At 39.3% G+C, this 25,568-nt stretch overlaps 1 protein-coding gene across 1 annotated transcript; it reads left to right on the top strand.

Moving 5' to 3' along the window:
* On the top strand, positions 1–24,976 carry WDR88 (WD repeat domain 88). Its single transcript, XM_054049274.1, has 11 exons — positions 1–108; positions 1,084–1,194; positions 5,208–5,296; positions 7,926–7,989; positions 8,524–8,662; positions 13,306–13,435; positions 16,499–16,683; positions 19,000–19,082; positions 22,596–22,664; positions 23,811–23,903; positions 24,839–24,976. The coding sequence occupies exons 1-11, from the start codon at positions 1–3 to the stop codon at positions 24,974–24,976; spliced, it is 1,209 nt and encodes a 402-aa protein (XP_053905249.1).
* The last annotated feature ends 592 nt before the right edge of the window (positions 24,977–25,568 follow it).

Below are 25,568 nucleotides of genomic sequence, written 5' to 3'. Positions count from 1 at the left end.
ATGGCCGGGGCAAGCGGCCGGGGGGACCCGCTGGCGTTGGAGGAGCCTCCCCTGCCCAGGCCCTCCCAGCCGGAGAGCCGCTTGGGCGACCAGGACGGGCTCGCACAGGTGGGGGCGGGAAGCGGACGGTTTCCTGCCCGGGGGAAGGCGGTGCCCTGGCTGAGAGACCGGGAGGGTGGGTGAGAGACGGGATGTGTGTGTCTCAGTGCCTGGGGGGTGGGGTGGGTGAGAGTGCGTGTGCGTGTGTGTGTGTGGTGGGGGGGTCTCAGTGTCTGAGGCAGGGATATGGGAGAGGCAGGTCTCAGGGGGGCGGGTGGGAGAATTCTTTTGTGTGTGGGTGGAGATGGTATCTCAGTGCCCCAGGAGTTAGGGGGAATCAGTAGGAGCACTACTGGGATGAGCTGCAGACTGCCCTGTTCCTGTAGGGCCAATGCATGCCAGAGGCTGCTAGTTGGGGACAGCTGGGACTAGATGTTTTCTTCCACCACCTTCCCCCCATCCGTGGAAAGTATCGCCACCATGTTTTGGCTAAAGTGTCCACAGAAAGACTCATGGCATGGGGACAAGCTTCTTCTGTGGCTCATTAAGAGTTAACTATTCCTTAATAGGCCATCAACGCATTTGAAATACAGTCAATAGTCATACTTTTAGCTGCAAAGATGATACATGCAGACAAACAGGATAATCATATTTGATAGATTATAACTTACCTTACATGACATACTTTGTATAAGATTTGTTGCAATTGTCTAACAGTGGCAATATTAATTAATGGTCATATTTCAATCATACAGCGTACACAACATACTTCAAGAATCAAAATAGATTTTTTTAAACTTAAAGAAGAGCAAGATCATTGTCATGTACAAACAGGTGCTTAAAAAAAAGTCTTGCTGTGATCTGCCAAATCAACTGCAATCTAATAACAGAGAAAGATGAGTGTGAATGCTCTCAAACAGCAGGAACTAAAATATTCTAATCGGGTTACTACTTTTAGACTATCTCTTGAGGGCTAACTTGTCAACAAGAAGGATTTATTATATAAGATAAAATGTACTGTATCTTTGTTCTGTTCATTTACAGATCCACTTTAAAATTTTGAGAGGGCACTGTGATACTGTGAGCTCCTGCCATTTCTGCTTTGAAGATACAAAAATTCTTTCTTGCTCTTATGACAGAACAATGAAACTCTGGGTATGTCATGAATCTAAAACAATTCAACAGTCACGCCATAATAATGTCTAAACCAAGCAAGAAATGTCATATAAGTATGGAGGTTGAGTGAGTCATAAATTGACCTTCTAAACAGCATTTTATTCAGTTTGTAAAATAACTAAACTGTTTCACAGGTACAATTACAGTGTTAACGCTCCTATTCCATACTTTTAACATATTCTTTGACATTCAGCAGTGCTCCATGTAGGCACCTGGAGATGAATGTTCTTATACACTAGTGAGGGAGAGCTCTACTACAATATTATATAATATGTCGTGTCTTTCTGGGAAAAAAAACATTTCGTTTTGACTTGGGAATGTCATCTTGTGCTGCTTTTATAGTGTTAATGAGTTTTTTTTCCTAATTGTCATGTTTTTCCTCATTAATTACCTGAACCTAGTCTCTGACTCAGCAAAGAACTTAAGTATGTATGTAGACCCTATTGACTTCAGAAGGACTTAGACATGTATTTAAAGTGCTCTGCTGAATAGCTGTGGACTTAAGCACATGCTCAAGAATTTTGCTGGATCAGCGCTCTAGTTCTTTGAGTAAAATACTTCACAACAATGGCTTGTTACACAATTTTTGATTTCTTTTGATCTGGAGGTTCATTTTGCTCACCATCACATTGTTTGATGTGTACAGTCTTTCTTAGAGAATAGTGGGAATCAAGGGTTATGCACTATAGGCACTAGATTTAGCTATCAGCAAGAGCATAATGATTTTTACACTTTTCATGTGCTGCCTTTTGTTTGCAATGAAGTCAAATCTGTCTGTTCTTTACTTTCTATCTGCTCTGATGCCCTTGGCCAGTTTTATGAAGTTACCTAGGGTTTCCACATAATTCCAACCAGGTTGGTTACAGCAACTAGGGTTAACTGAACTGAGGTACACAAGAATCCTGGCTGATGTGATGTGAAGGTTATTTATTTCAGTCTGTTCTAAAAGATGGCCCAGATCCTTATTCTTAGATAAGTACTATACCTGATGTTCATATGAGCAGCTGACAATTCATTATGCCTGACATATATGAACTGGTTTGTAACTTGATTCAAACACTTCCTGCTGAGGCTGGTATTAAGGGATGGTAATGCCTTAATGTTGTGAATACAGGTGTAGAGGCTATGATGCTATAAAGAGAACTTTAGTGCTGCATTTTTATCCAGATATCATGCTTAGCTTCCATTATGACACGTTAAGAAATTTTCTAGTGAAAGTTTGGGAATAGATGAAGAACAAAGCTATACTTGGGGTCAGCTCAGGCATCCACAGTGTTCAACACTTCCAGGGTATCCAAGAGACAGGACTCATTCCATCCTTAGCTCCTCCCATGAAACAGCTGAAGGGCCGCTCCCTTTTTGATAGGTTTCAAAGCAAATAATCATGATTACAAGGGTGATGTTTAAGGAAATATTTGTAGGAGGCAAGACAGTAAATAAATGTGTCCAGCCAAGTGGATCATTAAGATGTTCACAATTTAATGTTGGTAATTCCATCACATTGTCAGAACTACATACTCACTCCTCATCCCATCACAGAATTGGAATTTGTAAAGTATAGATTCTTCTATTTTTAGTGAAAACCTATGATATCAAACTTGCATGTCAAGAGATTTAAATCAAAACAAAAAAATAATAAGGTAATTGCGGAATCTTCCTTAAGTAAACTAGATGGAGGGGACACATGAAAGCCTCTTCATTGAAAAGAGAATATAATGTATTGAATATTTTTTTCTTCAAGTATGGAAGATTAGTACTGTCTGATGTGACTTGCTTATCTTGGGCATAGTTGTGTAAGAAAATTTTTATCCAGCGCTCCCTGAGATATTATTTTTTGTCAGGAGTTATCTAAGAGAATCTACCTGAATGTTGAGGGCTTCCTTATAAGCAACACATAAGAGAGACAATGGTTCATTTATCCTGATAACTTCCACTTTGTCAGGACAACTCTGATTTCCTCTTCTGTAGGAGTAGCTGGGCCAATTAGGATTCATAAAAGACCAGGTTTGATAACAAAGAGCTAGGGAAACTGTCAATTCCACTTTGTTTCTTTTGAAAGAGTAGGTATCAAATGTGTATCTAAGAAAGTATTTGGAATTCCTCTTGTGAATAAAAAATATTTCACTGGCAGTGCACACATCTTTTGGAAAACACAAATTAATAAGGCACAGTACACATGGTCTAGATCAGTGGTTCTCAATCAGAGACACGTGTACCCTGAAGGTATGCAGAGGTTCTTCCATTGGGTACATCAATTCATCTAGATATTTGCCTAGTGTTACAACCGGCTGCATAAAAAGCACTAGCGAAGTCACTAGAAACTAAAATTTCATACAGACAATGACTTGTTTATATGGTTCTATATACTATACACTGAAATGTAACTACAGTATTTATATTCCAATTCATTTATTTTATGAATATATGGTAAAAATGAAAAAGTAAGCAATTTCTCAGTAACAGTGTGCTGTGACACTTTTGTATTTTTATGTCTGATTTTGTAAGCAAGTAATTTTTGTGAGATGAAACTTGGGGTATGCAAGATAAATCAGACCTCTGAAAGGGGTACAGTAGTCTGGAAAGGTTGAGAACCATTGGTCAAGATAAGACTAGAAAGACAGTTTTCTTGACTCAAAAAATTAAAACAAAATTGTAAGTTAGAGTTTTTTGTTTGTTTCAGCCTTAGAAAGAGACACAATGGCTCTAATGTCTGCTATTGGAACACTGAAAAATAAGAGAGAAAAATCAGACTTAAAATAAATTTACTTTCATTCAAATTCTCTGTATCATTCACAGCTGTTAATTGAACAGAATAACTTCCAGTTGAAGGATCCTGTCAGGGGCAGCTGCTGCCAAGCCCCAGGCTGTGTACATTTCACAAGGTGGGAGTGAGGGGGAGGTTCAAATGAAGTAAAGCTTCACTGAACAGCACAGCAGCCTTTGAAGGGGCATGTGCAAGTAAGGCAACTTACAGTGCCACACACAGGCCCTGATCCTGAAAACTCTTATTCAGGTTCAATTAATCCCCTTGCAATTAGTGACACTACTTATATAAAATAAAAACTTGATCATATGAATAAAGGAATAAAAATACATTGACCTAGAGTTACCACTGCATGTCAAACTTTCTTTACTGTACAGTATTTGAAATGTGTTTAGGTGGCACTTCCCATTGTGTAAAGCTCAATTATTATTACTTGTATTACCCTAGCACCTGGTTGTGGACCAGGACCCCATTGTGCTGGCTGTACAAACACAGAACCAAAAGATAGACCCTGCCCCAAAGAGTTTACAATCTGAATATAAGACACGACACAAGGGGGGAGCGTAAGGAGGGGAGTAAAAGGAAAGGAGACCGTTTTGGTCAGTGTGATAGCCAGTAGTCGCAGTACACTAGTAGTCTAACCTTTGTCATGTTTGAGGGTTTTGACGGAGGATAATGAGGTACACTTTACAGATATTTACAGGGAGTGCCTTCAAGTATGAAAGGCAGAATGCGAGAAAGCACAAAGGTATTTGTAAATGTATCAAGTGGGCAATGGAGGATGATGTCATGGGTGACTGAAGGCAGGAGTTGACATCTCGCTTGTGAGAGATTAGGGTGACCAGATGTCCTGATTTTATAGGGACAGTCCCGATATTTGGGGCTTTGTCCTATATAGGTGCCTATTACCCCTCCCTTTTCAGAGAGCTTACAGTCAAAATATAAGACAAGAGACAACAGGTGGATACAGACAGTGGAGTAAAAGGACATAATGAAACAATATTGGTCAGCATGTCAGGCGGTGGTCTCAGGACACCAATATTGATGATTGATTTGTGGAACAGGTGAAAGGTCATTTTTTTTCTTTTTTCATGGATAAAGGTAATAATCATTCTAATTCTCAGATCAGATGCTACAACTGAGACCAAGTTCACTGATTTCAGATCTTTTATATGTTTCTTTTTATCTTTTCAAAATCATTAATCAAGCTCCTTTGGATTTATTTAAGGATGTTGAAAAACGTGTTCCTGTTCAAGTCTTTGAAGAAAAACACACAGCTCCCATTTCTGAGTGCAGCTTGACTCCTGATAACAAAAGGTGACCTTTCATTTGTAGTTCATATGTAAGTATAAATAGAGAGGAGAAAGTGGTGCTATTTGACTGCTAGGTGTTACACTTTTACAGCAAATGAAGAAAACCAGGACGAAACTCAGAACAAATAAACCGAGTATTGCTCTGATGCTTCCATATAAATAGATTTGTTAGAGAGGAAATTGAATTAATTTTTTCTAAATATACAGAAATAGTTGCGATGAAGTACAGAAGTTAAACAAGTACAGATAGAAAAATTGTTATGCCAGTTAGCTTATCTTCAACCATTTAATATTACTTTTATAATGCAGTAAAATGAATGATTGTTTTGGTGTAAACAGATGTGTTTGAAATTAGACACTAAATTATTGGAACAGTATTCTGTTATATTTAGAGCAATAGCATTTACAGAAGTGACTATGATGATCACACTACATACTTAAAGTTCCAGTCCACTCATTCTAAGTTCAGTATTGGTTTCCTCTCTCAAATCCACAAAAAAAGGCATTACCTCAAAACTGGTATGTTATTTCTGAGGCCAAAGTAGAATTTTTCTTCCAAATTTGATGTGAATTGGACCAAAGGTTCCTAAATTATGAGACCCTACAGAAGTTCACTAGCAGCCAAACTGTGTTTGCCACATTGTAGCAAACTCCTCTGACAGAATGAAGGACAGAAACTAAGGCCAGGTCTATGCTATAGACCAGGGGTTGGCAATGTTTGGCATGCGGTAAGCACCCTGACAGGCCGGGCCAGTTTATTTACCTGCTGACACGGCAGGTTCGGCCGATCGCGGACCCCACTGGCCACGGTTCGCTATCCCGGGCCTCAGGACTTCCTCGCCTCTCCCTATTCCAGTCTACACAAAGTGGATGAACTCATCTTGTCTCCTGCTGTTCCAGTTGTATCGTCCCCTCCTTGAGTCTCTTCATTGACTTCCTATCTTCTATTATAGTGAATTCAAACTTCTTTTCCTTACCTTAAAGGTCCAACATAAACTAGCCCCTGCTGTTATGTCTTCTCATTCCCCCTTGTTCTCTATCTTCTTTATCCTCTGCATCTCTTTCTTTTCCTTCCTCTTTTTTGCATCTTCATTCATGTTAGCCCTACACTTGTAGTCTCATGTCTACAAAGCTCTGTCTCTATTTTCAGATCCTTAAAACTCACTTCTTCCAGGAATTCTTCTGATCTTACTCTCACCAACAACTTGTCCAACACTCTTTAAAACTTTCTATTTTAGAACCCGATGCGTGTGAGTGTTAGAGCAAGCTCTTCAGGACACAGAACTTGTCTAGATTAGACTGTAAGCTCTATGTATTTAGAGATATGTAAATATATGCCATTGTATAAATGAATAATAATTTGTGAACTAGCCTAGGATCATGGGTTTCTTCTGACATTGGAATTTATATATTAAACAATACAGAACTTTTTTGATCAGCATTCTATATCTCTGCAGTCAGCTGTTATAATTTTGTCAGGAGATGCATCTTATCTAATGTCCTGCCATGGACATTAATCACTACAAGAGCTGTGGAATACACAAACAGTTGACTGTGTAGGTCAAGCAATGTCACTAAGGGTATTATTCCTGGTATTGCTATCAGTGGAGCATAGTCTAGATCAATTCCAATCAAGTTGGAAGATTGACAAAAAAAACTTTAATTATGCTAATGGTGCCTTTTGCTGTTGCCTGAGTTTTTGAAGATTGCTAAACAGACAAGCAGAGTTTCATAGTTTGTTGACCTTTATATTTGTTTCCAGTCAAAAATAGCATCGATACATAATCTAGATATGGCCTTTATGTGTTAGATGATGTCTATTGAAGAGCAGAAAATACATTGTCAATTGTCAGAAGATCAATGTATGAAATTTCTTGCCATCTAGGTTCCTTTTATTCTTTTAATATATTTAAAATCCATTTTCATGTTGAACTTGTATAAAATGATATTCAGTGACACTGTAATAAATTAGTCAAAAACTGAACAAGTGAAAAGCCATTTTGGTAATAAAGTATAATTATCATGTTCTTTAACATTCAGAATAAATGTATTTCAAATATGTGGGAATGTTTTAAGAAAACCTGTCAGTTTCTAGTAAACTTTATTAAATGGCTTTGTTGTGTAATGTAGCTTTGTATTTGTGCATAAGAAAGGTCAGTGGTGTTACGCAGCAATATCAACTCCTGAAAATGCAAATAACTAGCAACGAAGATACTTCACATTCATAACAGCAAACCCACCATAATTGCTTTACATGCATTCTAAAGTTAGTGATAATTAAATAACTTGTAATAGGATGAAATGAAAATGAATAGGCTGTCTGCCCTCCAAATTACATAGAAGGCATTCTTTTGTTAATTTCTAGTGTGAAAAATTCCAACTTCTATTTCAAAATTTCCAACTAACTCCTTTTTTTGGCAATAGTTTTTGCAAAAATATAAAAACAAAATATATTTATTTTAAATTACTGGAAAGTAGGGAGAACAAATAATTTAACAGAAAACTGAAGGTGTGCGTTTGCTTTTCCCCCACAAAGACAACTTTTTATTGTTTCTATACTAACAGCATTTTAAGTCTGAGTTCTTTTAATGGAAATGTTGATTGTTGTTTTTGTTAATATGCTTAATTTTTAGAGTGATAACATCATCATATGATAAAACAGTAAAGGCTTGGGATATGGAAACAGGAAAAATGCTTGTATGTATTGATTTTTTCAATGAGTTTAGCTTTTAGCAGAAATTGGTAACATTATCAAATTCATAAAGATTTTTAAGTTGGAGGTACAGTAAAAAAATGCAATCCTCACGTTGGGCAGTAATGTGGTCTAGTTGGAGTCTGTAGGCTCAGCTGTGAGCGATTAACTGTGTGACCTAGGGCAAATCGATTTCTTGATATGCCTCAGTTACCTCATCTGTAAAATAATATAGGAATGATTACCTACCCCAGAAGGCTACCTTGAGGTTTAATTCATTTAATATTTCTGGCCAATTTTATGATCTCAGCTGGCCGGTGCTATCTAATTTTAAATTTCCTGCTAATGCAAAATATTAAGTGGGTTTAAAAAAATTGAAATACTGTAAACACACATTTATCAGAGTTCATTAAAATATCAAACAGTAGCAAAAACTATTCCTTCTGAGCCTGTTTACTGATTATAGAAGAGCTGATAAGAAACTGTGATAACTAATCCCAAAAAGCATGACTTCCAAAATGGTTTATTTTCTTCTTCAGTGGACTGTAGACCAAGAAGGCCTTGTAACTTCATGTAATATTTCATGTGATGGTAAATATGTGGTATCTGGCTTGGACGTGGAAAATGCTATATGTGTTACTGATGCAGTAAATGCCACAATGGTGGCATATGTCCAAGGTAAGACTTTAAAACTTCACATTGTTTAGTTCCGTTCTTGAGTCTTACATTTGAGATAATTTTTGATTGCATAAAGAAAGTCAAAAACTAGATTTATATTAAATTCAAGATCTATTGGATTCAAACAATCTTTTGTGAGGTTGGGAAACAAACCAATGTGTGAGGAGGGGAAGCAGTATTTAAGAAAACATATCACAGACATGCCCTCCACATGGCAGTGAATATGGAACATCAGGATTTTATTTCTATAGGATGTTTTTGTCCAGTTACACTTTGTTCAGTTTTGTCAATGTGTATTCAAATGAGTGTGTGCAAGAATCTTAACCATAGGTGTTGGTTAGCATTCTGCATCTCACCCTTCCTTTTCTCCCATCTTTTTCCTCTCCTTCTGAAATGTTTGTTTTCTGCAATAGACTCCTCAGAGGATTTTTAATTCTAGATTTTTTCAGGATTAGTAGATTGGTGTTGTCTAATGTGAGTGCTGCATTTGAGGTGCACTGATGATGGAATTTATCCCAGTTCACTAGGACTGGTTAAGCTTCCTGCATTACATAAGGCCCATGTAATCCCCTGGGTCTACACAAGCCTCATGAGCTCTTTAAATGGTGTAGAGGGGCTTGGATGGGCTCTGTGCATTACAGTGGTTGCTTTGCAGTAACCAAGAAGGCTTGTGTGTTTTCTCGCCGTATGTACATAAACGTAAGCTAAAATAATATAGGAATGATTACCTACCCCAGAAGGCTACCTTGAGGTTTAATTCATTTAATTAACGTAAGCTAAACTAACTACAGTTATTTGTTACAAATATCACTTTAGATTGTTACGGTTTTTAACAATCTAATTTACTTTTCACAATTTATTCAATTTTTCTTTTTTAAAATTTCATCTCTTTGCCCTGTAAAAAATTGACTATTTAATATCACTTTGGTTTATAGTCAGTTTCTGGGTTTCATAAATTGGCACAACAACACATATTTGGGATGCAAACACTGCAAGGGCATGTTTATTTAATTTAAAAGAATATTTCTGTGACTTTGTTTTTGTTTTTTAAAAGTTTATGGAAAAACTTCTATTTGTCTTAGACTTTGTAAGAACTTGTTTTTATAAAAACTATGTTGTAGACTAAAATTAGCCTGACAGTGGTTTTGATTTTTAAGCACAATTCCCCTTTGAAAGCAATTTCAGTGATGAGATTGCAGTCCAGAAAAGCACATCAGCACATGTTTAAGGACTTGATTCTTGAATATGCTGAGCACCTTCAACTCCCATTGAAGCCTTTGAGAGTTGAAGATGCTCACTCAACATGTTGCAGAATCAAGCCCTAAATACATGAGCAATCTCATAAATTAAAATATAAACATGTATTTAAGTGCTTTGCTGAAATTGCTTGTTCTTAAAAGTCAGAAGTACACTACAGCTGAATGTAGTTTCAAGATGGACAACAGCTCCATTATTCTTTAAAGGGACACTATCAGGCCAGAGTTGGTTTACATTGACTTTCATTGAGCTAATTACATGCTTAAAATTTAATCATGTATTTTGCTAGATTAGGGCCTGAAGGCTTAAAAAAATCAATGGAATGGTGAGCTAGTGGCTTATTTTTAGATTCATTAGCAAAAAAAAGAAAAATCTACAAAGCTACTACTCCTTTGAATTTTAAATTTTAATTTAAAGCACAGTATAAGGATATGTTTTAATAAAGTTATTGATCAAAAGACAACATAGCTGAGATTTATTCATAACTGAGGAAAACTTAACGTATCCCATAACTTTTCCAATGCACTGTGTTGCTTTTGCTGGAGTTTATTGTATCCTTTCAACTGAACTGTGTGTTGGGGACTTTCGTGTTTGTTATAAAAAAAGACCCTTCCATGAACTTGTTTTGTATACAGACTGGATGATACCGTGGCTAAAAAAAAATTCCACATATGATATACTGGATTTTGAGTTGTACCATGAACTTCAAATGTCCTTTAACTTTTTCCAATTTATTACTTTTCATGCAAATTCTAATCCCATTGTTGAGACTATTGTAAATTAATGTTTAGATTAATATGACTTTAATCTGTTGATTGAATATGATTTCAACATCTATAGATGTTTATTTGTTGATAGGAAGTATTTACAAAGATAATTGTTTTACTGTGTGTCATGAAGTTTTACTTGTGCATGTTTACATGTTCTCATTGCAGAATAGCTGACAACTAATATAACAAAGACAATGAGGAGTCAATATTTTCATAATAGAATTTCACTTTGGTAATATGTTGATAGTAAATATAAGATTTATATTTGTTAGTCTACAGTTTCATAGGACTGTGTCAGGGTTCCCTCCCCACTCTGAACTCTGGGGTACAGATGTGGGGACCCGCATGAAAGACCCCCTAAGCTTATTTCTACCAGTTTAGGTTAAAAACTTCCCCAAGGCATAAATTCTTCCTTGTCCTTGGACAGTATTGCTGCCACCACCAAGTGAGATAGACAAAGATTCAGGAAAAGGACCACCTGGAGTTCCTGTTTCCCCAAAATATCCCCCCAAACCCCTTCACCCCCTTTCCTGGGGAGGCTTGAGAATAATATACCAACCGATAGGTTAACAAAGTGAGCACAGACCAAATTCCTGGTTTTTAGGACACTAAAAATCAATCAGGTTCTTAAAAGAAGAACTTTATTATAAAGAAAAAAGTAAAAGAATCACACCTGCAAAATCAGGATGGAAGGTAACTTTACAGGGTAATAAAAGATTTAAAACACGGAGGACTCCCTTCTAGACTTAACGTTACAGTTACAAAAAACAGGAATAAAACTCCCTCTTAGCATAGGGAAAATTCACAAGCTAAAACAAAAAATAATCTAACGCATTTCCTTGCTTTACTTACAATTATTGTAATCTTAGATGCTTATTTCAGGTAGGGTTTTAGGAGAGGTTTTTTTCCTGCCTGGTCCCTCTCTCTGTCCCGAGAGCACAAACAAAACCTCCCCCCCACAGATTTGAAAGGATCTTCTTCCCTTATTGGTCCTTTTGGTCAGGTGCCAACCAGGTTATTTGAGTTTTTTAACCCCTTACAGGTAAAGGAGGGATTTTATGCTACCCTTAGCTGTATGTTTATCACAGTCTGCTTAATGCAGGGGTCGGCAACGTTTGGCATGCAGCTCGCCAGGGTAAGCATCCTAGCAGGCTGGGCCAGTTTATTTACCTGCTGACGTGGCAGGTTTGGCCGATCGCGGCGCCCACTGGCCGCGGTTCGCTGTCCTGGCCCAATGGGGGCGGCGGGAAGCGGCGTGGGCGAGCGATGTGCTGGCCGCATCAGCAGGTAAATAAACTGGCCCGGCCCACCAGGGTGCTTACCCTGGCGAGCCGCATGCCAAACGTTGCCGACCCCTGGCTTAATGAGTTGTTCTATTGTATGATATTTCAGATATCATCAGATCTGTGAGGAATGCATGTTGTCAAATTAAATCAGATAATGTCTGCAAGATTATTGCTTACCTTTTTACTTCCCAAAATTTCCTTTTGTCTTAGATATAGGCTCTTAATCCTTCTCTCATGTAGTGACAGCACCACAACACCCTTTTCCCTGCTTGGAGAATAGGATAGCTGCTGCCTACACTATTCCTCATATTAGCCAAAAATCAGTGCTTAAGAAGCAAAGTGCTGTGCCCTCCTCTAAAGAACTAGCATATCAACTTCATGACCTGCCAGGGGTTGCAAGTTTGGATTGCCTGCATATAATCCAATTTACTTCTTTCACAGGCAGTTAGCAAGAATGGTTTAGCAGAGTGAATTATCTCAAGTCATCAGTGACTATTTTGACATAACATTCTTTCTAGGATATTTAAAAGAATTGTTATAAATTACCAATTAAAATCAGTTTGGAGTACGTCATGGAATAGTGTATCTTTTAAATACGATGTTTGTGCAGGATTCTCGCTCTTGGACTCCAGCTCCCTAGTGTAAAATAGGAGGAACTATCTCCCCAAGCTCTTATGGTTTTTAAGACTGTTAGTGGTAACAGGTAGGGAAACCAAGCCACCACCTCCACTGTTGTTTCATGCCCAAGGTTTAATTGCTTGTTCACATTATTGTTATTGGACTTGTTCTTGTTGCCTGTTGAGGTTGTTCTTTTGGGGGTATTCCTAGAACTGCTTACGCTCCATGAATTAGAATCTTGGCTGGAAGATATCATTAGAGAAGGGGGAATACTGACCTGCTTCTCTGAAGGTATCATTTTATATGATATTCTTATTTACTCAACCTACTTACCTCCTCTCAGAAGGGAATTTTTTCTTACTTTGATATTTTATTGTCCTACCTTTTGCCAGATTACATTTTCAAACATTTTGTTTTGTTATTGGCTATTTTTTGTTTGTGTTTTTTTTCCCCTTCATTTCCTACTTAATCAGGACTGGATGGTTTGAAGGGCAGTAAGTTAGTTCAGGTGTTTTGTATGACACCAGTTGGGGAAGAAAGGGGGATTGTGCTCCTACTCACTGCCCTCGGTGGGGAAAAAAAAGTCAAGAGTTTAGGGAGTTCTGCCTTTCTTGAACTAGAGAGCTGAGATTCAGATGTGAGAATCCTGAAAATAGCAAAAGGAAGCAGAATTACAAGTTAGGTAATATTCTTGTTTTGGTTTTTATTATAGGTCATCACAGAAGCACAATCACAAGATGTTGTTTTGACCCTGATAATGAGAGAGTCTCTTCAGTATCATCTGATAAGACCATAAAGCTTTGGGACATTATAGCACAATCCACCACTATCACAATTGATGAGTAAGAAAACATAGTATATCTATATTAGGCAAGATTTATATGTACTTTTTAAAAAAGTATCCGTGAAATTTGTGTTACAACTTATACTGGGAAAATGAACAGTAATTATGTAACCGAATAGCATAATACATGGAAAGGCTGAATAACATACCATTAAATACATGTGCAAGCGGAGAATGATCCCGCTTATGGGGAACTGTCCTGGCTTATACACTACCCCAGTGAAATGGGCTAGCAAAAGGATCTGAGTCCTTGCTCCCACTTCCTTTACCCAGAGGCCTGCCTGACCTCAAGGGCTCCCCTTCCACTCTCCTGTGTGGCAGAGTCCTCGTAACCCCAACAAGGCTGGGCCCAGGATTCCTGCGGAGCTCAACCCCCAACCTTGTTGTGGTCACTTAGGGCAGGGGCTAGGGTGTCCCCACTCCGGGGTGCTCTCTCTGCGCTGGATGCTTCCCTGACCCACTGATCATTACATACAGTTCAAAGCAAATACAATTTACTAAACAGCAATCAATTTTAAAAAATAAGGAAAAAATGGGAAAGGCTCAAGGAAAACATATAACCCTGCTCTGTGGCACGGGGACATCACAACCAGCGACTCTTTGGAATGTAAGGGAAATTCAATCTGTTCCTCACAAGTCCCAGGCTCCTTCTGAGGCCCTGGTTGTGCTGCAGGGTTGCTGCAGGTCAGACACTTGCTTTGGCAGTGGCCACGCGCTCAGGCTCTAGGTGGCAGGACCCTTCTTCCCAGCGTCGCCCCCACCCTGTCGGAGTTACGATCCCCTTTCAAGTCTGACCTGCAAGGCCTCTTGGCTGGGGGTGTCTCCCTGCACTGGGCCTGCTGCCCAGGGTTCCCCTTGCTCTTGCCAGCCGCTCACCGCACCCAGCTCCGGACTGCTCCAGTCTCAGCTCCACTGTGCCTCAGCACTGCTGCTGCTGCTCTGCCTCCAGCTCTCTGGGCTGCTTCTCTGGCCCCTCTGGCTCTGGTTGCTGCAGCTCTCCTCCCAGCACTGGCCTGCTTCCTGGACTGCTTTTCTGGCCCTTCTGGATCTGGCACAGCTCTGCTCCCCAGCTCAGCTTAGGCTCCTGCTTTCTCCTTAGCTCAGCCTCACGCTGTCTGACCCAGGCAATTCCAGTTCACCGGGAGGACGGACCCCCCCCGGCCTCCTGACTCCCTGATTAGCCTGCCCGCCCTGTCAATCAAACCGACCTGGAGCATTGGCCTCTCCCCATTATTCCTGGGGACTGTCAGTCTCAGGGTCCTGATTTCCCATTGACCCTTCCCCTTTCTTTTGGTACTGGGAGCTAGCCAACCAAAACACCCCCTCTGAGTTTTAGTAAGGGGACAACAGTTCCCTTACACATGGAAAGGTTAAATAATATGCTATATACAAGCTTCTTGATGTGAATGATAGATGAGGTGCATCTGTCCATCTGTAAGCATTAATTAAAGCTAACCATCATAGTTTCTAGGTACTGAGACATAGAATTTGATATTGGAGAAAGCAAACAATAGCATGGAGAATGTGCTGTTCAACTGGAAGCTAGTTGCTGATGTCTCTCAGGACTAGCAACACTGGATAATAACATTAACAAATGTGAAGAAGATGAAACACCATTTAGCATGATACAGGTCTCTAAAAGGACTGCAAAATGGAACATATACATGGTACAGGATATATTTTTGAAGAAGGATAGGTCTTGATCTGAGTGTGGAATCAGAGTGAAATTATCCGGAGAGAAAACTCACAGTTGGTAATTCACTATCTAGAGTTGATGGCTTATGAATCTGAAACTCAGGTGGAACCAAAAGGTCAAATCTTGAGAGGTTCAAATTGTCCCTTCATCATTGTGAGGTAAATAGATTGACTTCTGTGCACTGACTGGAGACATTTCAGATGAGAACATAACACCTGAAATCCATTCTGATCATAGTGACTGTAAAGTTCCTATAGCACTATTCTTAATATTAGGGATTTCCCTGATATCCTTTCTGTTATTGAGTGTGTTGCTGCATTTTATTGGTGTATGTGCATGTATCCTGATCCTGAGAGAAGCCCCCACAACTCCCACTGAAGTCAATAATACATGAAAATCCTTATATAAAGATAGAATGATATTGTCTGTGTAAGAAGGGAGTATGCAACAAATGAAGATATCAGATGAGCTACTGAAAAACATTAACAGCGGTGTTAAACAAATTCAGTGGTTCTGGTTTTAAATCATAAAAGCATTAATCATAAATTGTCTGTATAAAAAAGTACTATTAAAGTTGCCCTTAAAAGGATTAGGAATTTACTTAGAATGGGAGACTCAGAGCTGGAACATTTTACTAATCCTTCTTTTAAATTGCAATGGATATAGCATTTTTTCCTGCAGAGATGCTTGTAATCCCTTCCCCATTGTGGACTGCAGGAATTGCTAAAGTCCTGTCAGGTTCTGGAACTTTGAGATTTCTTTCTTGAAGTGCACCCCCTGTTCTCAAAATTGGAGTTCACTGTAGAATTCAAATCACTATATAGTTTCATGACTATATATATAGTCATGAAACTATATATATATATATATATATGAGAGAGAGAGAGTTTATTTGAAAAAAGCAACAGAAGGTTAATAACAGAAGTATTGGGAGCATAAGCTTTTATGGGTAAGAACCTCACTTCTTCAGATGTTTATTTGAAGGGATCCGTAGCTCACCCTTCAATGTTGGCATTTAATTAAACTGGTGTGTAGTGTAGTAATCAGAGGATTTTTTGTTACCTGTGGGTGACAAGAAGCAGGTGATAAGTTCTACTTAAAACTCAGTTAGTACTCAATCCTGTGAGATGTTAAACACTATGATGCATCTAGGAAAGCACTTAATCACATGCTTAAGCTTTGGCAAATGAGCAGTTCAAGTGACTTTTTACAGAACTACTCAGATGATAAAAGCTAAGAATGTGCTTAAGTGCTTCACTAGATGGGGCCAGAGTGCTCAGACCTTGCAAGATCAAGCCCTTACAGCATTCTAATGGCTTTAAAAATCACAGTATCCTGGTGCAGTCATTTTCATTTGTATTTCAGGGCACACACCAATGTCATCTCAGACTGCTGCTTTTCCATAGATGGTCATTACTTGTGCACTGCATCTTGGGACAAAACCTTAAAAATATGGGATATAAAAACAGGGGAGTTTCGTTATCATGGACCTATTTGCTTGAACCAAGGTCATGAAGGTTCTGTTAGTTCCTGTGTTTTTAGCAAAGATGGTGAGTTATGTTAAATACCATTATACACATCTTGAAGTATATACATGTAGGACATTTCAGATAAGTCACAGGGGTCATATGCCAACCATATGACTAATTTATATCTCAATTTCAAAATTAAATGCTTTTCATTCTGATTAAATGGCAACACACATAATGTAAGTAAATTGAAATTGATGGTTTGTATTCTGCTTTACTCAGACATCTGAAATGCTGCTTAATTGATATAATCAAAGATTTTCTGTAAAAAGATCATGATTGAGAGAATATAGTAGAAACAAACTACTGAGCCACCTCATGGACTGAATGCTTGCTATTATCCACCTGGTATTAGTTAATGGTTGTAAGGCACTCTGAAAATGTAAAGCACTATATACAGTATAAGGATATATACTATTGTTGAGCATATTGAATGAGAGAGAGGATGTCACTGTGTATCTTTAGTCAGTACCTCCATGCAGAAACTTTACTCCTGGTTCAATCAACATTTTCCAATAATGTGATATTTCAGAAAAACATCTTTATGGTATTTTGTGAGATACAGTAGAAGAGCACTATGACTCCTCTGTATAAAATAGTTGATATTTTAATACTTTTGTAATAACTGTGTCCTGGACTAAATAATCTCTGAAGCTTAGATATTAATTTGCCTGTGATATTGCTATTGCAGAGTTAAAGAAAACACCATCAACTTGTTATATTGAAATGGCATCTCGCTTCTTTGCTGTGCTTGGCTACTACAAATCTTTGTGCCTTGATTGGCTGTTTCTCTCAGAACTTCCCATCTTTATACCCATAACAAACATGGCCTTTTAAAGTACTGACCCCTCTTCACCTTGTGATCCCGTCTAAACCCAGTCTTCTCAGTTCGGTGACTTCAATCCTAAACTACACACTTTGGGGGGGGGGAAATTCTGGGAGTGAAAACATCAAAGGTGGTAGCACCAAGTAGTTTGGCAGTAGCATTCATAAGGATAGTAGCTGACTTGCCGATAGGCCTCTGAACATTGGTGTTTGGAAGTATCACCTCTGGTTCAAAAATCTTTATTGCGGTTCATTCTGTTCAAAGCTAATCTGATAGGGAGATCATTACAAGAAAGTTTTCTTGACATTTTCCCACTATCTCTGCCCCATGTTAGAAGAATATGCTCTACTTTGGAGTCAAGGAAATAGATTTACTGCAGGAAAGGTTTTGGAGAAGCTCCTAGTGCAGGGGTGGGCAAACTTTTTGGCCCAAGGGCCACATCTGGGTGGGGAAATTGCTTGCAGGGCCCCAATGTAGGGCTGGGGCAGGGGGTTGGGGTGCGAGAAGGAGTGCAGTGTGCAGGAAGGGGCTCGGGGCAAGGTGTTGGGGCAGAGGAGGGGTGCGGGGTGTATGAGGGGGCTCGGGGAAGGGGGTTGGGGTGCACACTGTGGGAGGGGGCTCAGGGCAGTGGTGCAGGGAGGGGTGCGGAGTGCTGGAGGGGGCTCAGGGCAGGGAGTTGGGGTGAAGGAGGAGTTCGGGTTGCGGGCTCCGGCCTGGTGCCGCTTACCTGGAGTGGCTCTGGGGTGGCAGCTGCGCACACCGGGGCCAGGGCCTGTCTGCTCCCGGCACCATGTCCCTGCAGCCCTGGGGAGGGGGGCCAGAGGGCTCCGCGTGCTGCCCTTGCATGTGGGTACCTCCCCTGAAGCACCCATTGGCCGCAGTTCCCTGTTCCCAGCCAATGGGAGCTTCGGGGGAGATACCCACAGGCAAGGGCAGTGAGCGAAGCCCTCTGCCCCCCCTCCCCTAGGGGTTGCAGGGACCTGGTGCTAGCTGCTTCCTGGAGTGGCGCAGGGTCCGTGGCGCCATGGGGGTGGCAATCCCGCGGGCTGGATTTGGCCCGCGGGCCATAGTTTGCCCACCTCTGTCCTAGTGAATGAAGTGTATTTTATCCACTGGTTCTCAACTGCAGCAAGTACTAAACTTACCAGTAAAATAAAAGCTATAGTAATGAGTAAATGTAGTTGTTTTTCTAGCCAAAGCTTAGTAATTTTAAAAATAACTTTTTGCTATTTTAACTTTTTTAAAATAAAATGTTTCATCAAATTTCATGTCATCAGCATTTTCTTTTACTTTGTAAGCTCTGTTGTATTTTTGATAACTGAATTTTATGCCTATGTTTATACTCATTAAAAAAATCCAGGGACTTTCATTACCTTGCTAGAGCATAACTAATACCAGTGGATTATTTAAATTCTGTTAACAGTCTGACTCAAGTCTGGATGAGGCTTGTTCTGTTAGTCTGTATAGAAAAAACCCAGAGAAATAATATGGCATCTAATTTTGTATTTTAGCATCTCTTGTAGTGTCTGGAGCATATGACAAAACTATAGCTCTGTGGGATGGAGGAGCAGGATATAAAAAGCTAGCGTTAAAGGTACTAAATTCCTATTTGCTCACTAGTTTAGTGAGAAGCTATATAAATGTACAGCTAGTAATTTGTTAGTCTCTAAGGTGCCACAAGTACTCCTGTTCTTTTTATAAGTATTGTGTATCTCTTTACATTAACTGATGTGTGTGTCTTTTTCTCTCTCTTCCCCCACCCTAACCCTCATAGACATAGACAAGAATCTGTCATGTACTGTATGTGACTTTAATTTCCTGGAGACAATATATTCTTTTATAATTGCCGACTATTTTCTTTGTCAGGTGTGTTATTAACATACTACTAGATTTCTATCTTACTGCATCAGCTGTGTTAGTAACTGCATTGTGTAGAACAGCATATTTACCTTGGAAGATCATGACTTTCCCCCAGTAAGAGACTGGTCAGTGTGTGTATAAATTTAAAAATGCTATACCCCTTTGTATGTATGTATGTATCCATATAATATAATGGTCTACATTAAAAAAAATGCTAAGGTCACAAAGGAGATGCATTCAGAAGTCCGAAAATGCTAAAGTTAAGGTTGTCCATTCAACTTTAACTCTGCCCCCACGTTCATATGTATTATAATACATCTTTAGTTACAGGTACATGCTCAACCACCCTCTTATTCAGTGTTCGGGATAGATGGTGCTTTGTAAATGAGGCAGCTCCCAGCTGTCTGATATTTATTTTATCCTCATCGCTCAGTGTTAGAACCTTGTTCCTCATTCACTACACACAGTACGACTGCCTCATACCTGAGGCAACAAGGTGGTACCTCTGTGGAGGAAGCACATTATGGTACATGGGAGCTAGTTAGTTTAGGACTTTATGGTACAAATTTTCAAAGGCCCTCCAAAATGTACCATTAAAATTTGATTATTGACTTGAAATGATCAGATGTTAACTGTGGACATGATGGATTTTACCTTTTAAGAGTACAGCTCTTAATTTCATGCTCTGACATGATGTCCTTAATCCAGTTTTGGTGACATTAAGATTGATCTGCTGCCATGTGCTGTACATTGACTGCCAAAGAAACAAACTCATTGCTTGTAGCAAGTGCAGAATATAGTAGCTGCACAGTTACTGTGGGAGGGCAGAGAGATTCAGGGTATCTGTTGCTCTGGTCACTGCAGTTTGCTGGCTGGCTGGTGCAAGAACTGAGTTTAAGGTTTTATTTTGAATGGTTAGCTGTATCATTTTCAAAAGGCCTCAGAGATAGTGACTGAAACTTACAGGTGCTCTCCTTGTACTCGGGTTCCCATTTTAGAACTGTAAATGAGAAAAGATCAGTATTATAAATCTGAATAAAATTCTGAAGACAAAAACATCAGTGAACTATCTTCATTGCTGAAAAAAACATTTAGCTAAAACATTTACCTTCAGAATTTTGTTTCTTCCGTCCTACTCTTTGTTCATCTCACTTGGAACTGACTCTTTGGTTTTAAAGAACTCACTCTGAACCCAGAATCTAAAATAAGAATTATCCTTGTTGCAAGTGACTGTGTGTGGAAGAGGGCTTGAGAGCACCGATTATCATCGCCACAAAGACTGCTTTTGATATGGAAGTTACTGTTATGATCTAGAATATGATTCAATAAGTCAGTCACTTCCAATGTTATTTAGGTATCTGATATTAGTGTCCGATGTATGTAGGTTTTAAAACCTTTCAGTAGAACCTAGCAATGAATTTAGAATATTAGTGGTGTTGACAGTAAGTCTATTTTTTTTGTACCTCTGGCATACTTATAATCCCATCTTTTAAAATTTGTGTGTGCAAGATGTGCTTGTATTATTTACACATGCAGGTAATATGCCTGTATGCACAATAATAGTAATTTTACATCCAATTTTGTAAAGTTCGGCCATAATATGCCTAAAGTTGGGCCATAATCATCATATCCTATGAATGGCAGCTATCACACCCACCAGCTTCAATGAATTTTTACCCCCCAAAAAATGGGTAAAAATTCATTGAAGCTGGTGGGTGTGATAGCTGCCATTCATAGGATAAATCTGAGGAGCAGTTAAGCTCCTTTTTGGAGTAAGATACACCTCTACCCCGATATAACGCGACCCGATATAACACGAATTCGGATATAACGCGGTAAAGCAGTGCTCCGGGTTGGGGGGGAGGGCTGCGCACTCTGGCGGATCAAAGCAAGTTGGATATAACACGGTTTCACCTATAACACGGTACGATTTTTTGGCTCCCGAGGACAGCATTATATCAGGGTACAGGTGTAGTTGAAACAATAGGAGCCACCACCCCCAAAACACAGGTCAAATGCAAGGCTAGTCAGGAACTGAGCTAGGTGGGAGGAGGGTATGGGGAGAAGGGTGGGTCTCTGGATATTGTTTGATGTAGATGTGCACATCTGTGGGCAGAAGCAGGCAGAGAAAAGCAGCCAAAAAGCCAAGCAAACAGCAAGAGAAGCCCTGGAAATGTTGCTGGGAAAGAAAGCAAGGAGAGGAAGTTTATTGGGTAGAGTGCAAGCTGAAAAGAAGCTTTGAACTCTGAGCAAAGAAACTGCCTCCTGTTGTTTGATACCCACTGTGTTCAGGGAAACAAGGACTTTGTGAACATGCTTTGTAAATGAAAACGATTGCATCAAAGAAATACATGACTCTAAAATGGCAAATTTGCCCTATATCCTATTAAATACGTCTTTGCCATTCTCCTTGTATGTTAGAAAATATTAGTTTCTTTTTGATAAATGTTAATGCATACTTTTCATATGTGAAGTTTGTCTATCAAAATGAAAAACATCCTTTTTGGAACTCAAGGAGTTTTCTCATTAATTCTATTAATTTTTAATAAATTCACGGTGTGAGTTACTTCTTCATTTTTGTTTTTAGCTTGATTCTCTTCTTGTGGTAGCAGACCTAATGGTGCTCTCACAAATCTCCATGCATGCTCAGTGATCAGCTGTGCAGCAGCAAGCAGGACCAACCCACCCAATGCAACTGCCTGCCTTCTGAATCATCTCCCTTCCCCTGAAGTGGGGAAAGGCTGGTGGCTGCCCTCAAAGCTCTCCCCCTTGCCATCTGACCCACATCTTCAAACTGCTCTACACTATGTGCACTAGAAAACAACTCTCTCCCTGTCTTCTTCCCTCCCTCTCTCCCTCTCTATATTTAGCTAAATTAGTTAAAAATGTAGAAAGGAAAACACACAAACAAATAATCTCACGCGCACACACACAAGGAGGACTGGAACCAAAAATAACTACCACACTATCTGCCAGCACTGCATCAACCAGAACTACAATTCTAACTGAGATGCTGCTGTTACACAAATCCTGGATAGAGGATCAGGCCGTGTCAAGTATGTGCAGACAAAGATTAACCTGATAGCAGCTGTTCTTCTGACCAGGGACGAGTGAGCATGCACAGAGATTTTGCTTACTGTAGGAAGGGCTGCCAGAATGGATTTGTGGGGAAGACAGCTATTTCCTTTATTATAAAAGTAATAAAGTTCTTACTTTTGGTCTACAGTTACAATTTGTTTTGCTCCAGGGCCATGGAGACTGGGTGATGGATGTTGCAATTAGCAACAACAAGAAATGGATCCTTTCTTCCTCAAAGGTAACAACTAACTTACAGATGTGGTATAGGAAGCTAATTTGGTCAGATTTCACTATATATTTCAATATTTATTTTAGAAAAATTATAATTTTGTGTAACAGTTGACTCAGACAGTCTTTCATTTGTAGTTTTATGATTAGTTGAAAAGCAATTACAGAAAATATTTAAAATAATTTTATATTGTGATAGACCCAGACCAGTTGGGAACAGCAGAGTAGCAGAAGGGAGATATACTGGCCACTGGATAAGTAGTTTTCTGTTCCCTGAGTGACCAGAGCAGGGGCTGCTCCAGGCTAATAGACCACCTGACTCCAATTAATCTGCTAAGAGTCAGGTGAGGCAGTTAAGCACCTGACTCTAATTAAGGCCCCTCTGATGCTATAAAAGGGCTCACTCCAGTCAAGCTAGGGGGAGCTAGAGGAGAGGAAGTGTGTGTGAGGAACTGGGAGCAAGAGGTGTGTAAGAAGCGGAGCATGAGTAGGTGTATTGCTGGAGGACGGAGAAGTACAAGTGTTATCAGACATCAGGAGGAAGGTCCGGTGGTGAGGACAAAGAAGGTGGTGGGGAGGAGGCCATGGGGAAATAGCCCAGGGAGTTGTAGGTGTTGTGCAACTGTACCAGGAGACACTCTAAACAGCTGCAGTCCACAGGGCCCTGGGCTGGAACCCGGAGTAGAGGGCGGGCCCAGGTTCCCCCCATATCTCCCAACTCCTGATCAAACACAGGAATTGACTTGGACTATAGCTTCTACCAGAGGGGAAGGTCTCTGGACTGTTTCCCGACCCACAGGGTGAATCTGTGAAGGGAGCAAATCCACCAATAAGCGCAGGACCCACCAAGGTAGAGGAGGAACTTTGTCACAATATGTAGGTGTACATGTTTGATGTGACCAATAAACTCAGTTTCTAAGATTACTAAATATCTGTGGTAAGTAAAACAATTTTTTGTTTTCAAAGTAATGACAGTTTTAAAAATAATGCCCATCTCTTATCCAAGAAATTTTCCTCTTATAAGTAGAGTTATTTGCGCTTTGTGCAACTGATGAGGCCTTTATCCATTGAACAAATACTGTACTGGAGCTTGCTGTGGTTCTTGACCAGTGATAACATGTAAATACATGTCCTAATTGTAGTTTCTGATTTTTAGGATGCTACTTTGAGATTATGGAACATTGAAAAGGCTGATCATGTTCCTGCGGCAATAGAAAGCAGAAATACAAGAGGCTCAAAAATAGCTCAAGTAAGCATTATGTGGAGTTACGGCTGATGGGTCTGTCCTTTCAGTCTCCAAGTTACACCTTACTCTGTTCAAAATCAAAATATGAATGGTTGAAGAGACCTTGTCAACAAGATTGCTGGGTTCAAAAATTGATTTACCTTATTTTTCTCTCTTTGCAAAATTTATGTAATTATTTATATGTGAGATGGGGAGGGAGAAGAGGGAATTTCAAAACAAATGCATCAATGCTTTTCTTTCTTTTTTTTTTTTTAAAAAGTATTTGGTAAGGATGCAGAAGTCCATGTACAGATGCCATTGCATTTTTAGAAACAATAGCAAACCAAATAAAACATTTTTAAAATAAAAAAATCCTTTGGCTTCCAAACCTGATGCTTAGTCGTATGATTGGCTGCATACAACACTGCTGGCCTCAGGCAGTGGTATTCATGCACTCATGGACATTTTTGGCTCCCCAGTAAACATAAAAAATATTGAGTTTACCAAAGAAGGAAGAGAAAAGGTATGAAATCACTACCAGATGTTCAGAGGAGGGGGAAAAAGAGAAATTTTGATGACAATTCAGTTTTAATTCCAATTAAACAATTTGTTCTAAACCATGTGAGATTGGGAAAGGGAAACAATCTTTATTTGTTTTGTAAAACTCATCACACCTCCAGTGCTGTATAAACTAATAATAAATTTGCTAAGGCAATATCTCAAACTACAAAAATATACTAGTAAATTTAGGAAAGCTTCCTGCACAATGACTGGATGGGCCTGATTTTCAAGAGTATAGAGCACCCACTGCTCCATTTGAAGCTAATAAGAGCTGCTGCACCTCTGAAAATCAGGGCTGCATATTTATAGTTGAGCATCAGTGGTAAAATGATTCATGTCTGGCACGTATGATTAACTAACATCATTTTTGTTGTTTTTTAATGTTATATTTACATCAGTGTGAAGAATGTGAAAAACCTTTCTCACTCCTACAGTGTGATGACTCTGAAGTGGTCACCAAGTGTGTATTCTGTCGACTGGCTTCTCCTTCGAGAAATATTTTGCCATTACCACCTATTGTAGCGCCTGATCTCTAAATTCTTCCCAACAGACTATTTGTGCAAATACATTTGAGTTTTTAAGCATATGCCTATACATAATTGTGATTATCAGTATATTATATTGCATGTACATACAGAGGCAAGGACTTCCTCCATACTTCTGTGCCATACAGTGACATCTATGTTAAAAAGAATCTGCTGATTCATTGTACACATGTGCAATATACATACTGAGTTTCACAGTGTAACAGATGACCGAATCAAGTCCTAAGATTTTAAATCTATTCATATTGTACAAGAAACTAAAATTACATCCATCCCGTTTAAATGCGCACACTTAATAAAGGTGGTTGTAACAAAGAAAATATGTGACTATGTAACTTGCTGACAGTTGTCCTTAAATTGTGTAAAATAAAGCCACCTTCTTCTACTCTGGAGTGGAGTATACTGGAAATATGAAAAACATTTGCATCAATTGAAAATGCTAAAGGGTTTTGAAATTTGAATGTGGAGAGGGCATTTGGACCATGAAGTTTGTATTATCTTGCTTCTAACATCCCCCTACAAAATGTTTCTTGGAACTTTCAATCACAGAAATACATTATTATTTGTGTTTGACATGATATAT

Source organism: Malaclemys terrapin, chromosome 14, assembly GCF_027887155.1.
Source record: "Malaclemys terrapin pileata isolate rMalTer1 chromosome 14, rMalTer1.hap1, whole genome shotgun sequence".
NCBI lineage: Eukaryota > Metazoa > Chordata > Testudines > Emydidae > Malaclemys > Malaclemys terrapin.
The sequence above is the reverse complement of the archived record's forward strand: the minus strand, read 5'-3'. Positions and strand labels throughout refer to the sequence as shown.

What these genes read in the sequence shown, in the direction of transcription:
- WDR88 (XM_054049274.1), top strand. Translation starts at nt 1, where the DNA reads ATGGCCGGGGCAAGCGGCCGGGGGGACCCGCTGGCGTTGGAGGAGCCT. An exon ending in ACCACTATCACAATTGATGA is followed by an intron (nt 13,436 to 16,498) that starts GTAAGAAAACAT and finishes TTTGTATTTCAG; the next exon opens with GGCACACACCAATGTCATCT. An exon ending in CTGTGTTTTTAGCAAAGATG is followed by an intron (nt 16,684 to 18,999) that starts GTGAGTTATGTT and finishes TTTGTATTTTAG; the next exon opens with CATCTCTTGTAGTGTCTGGA.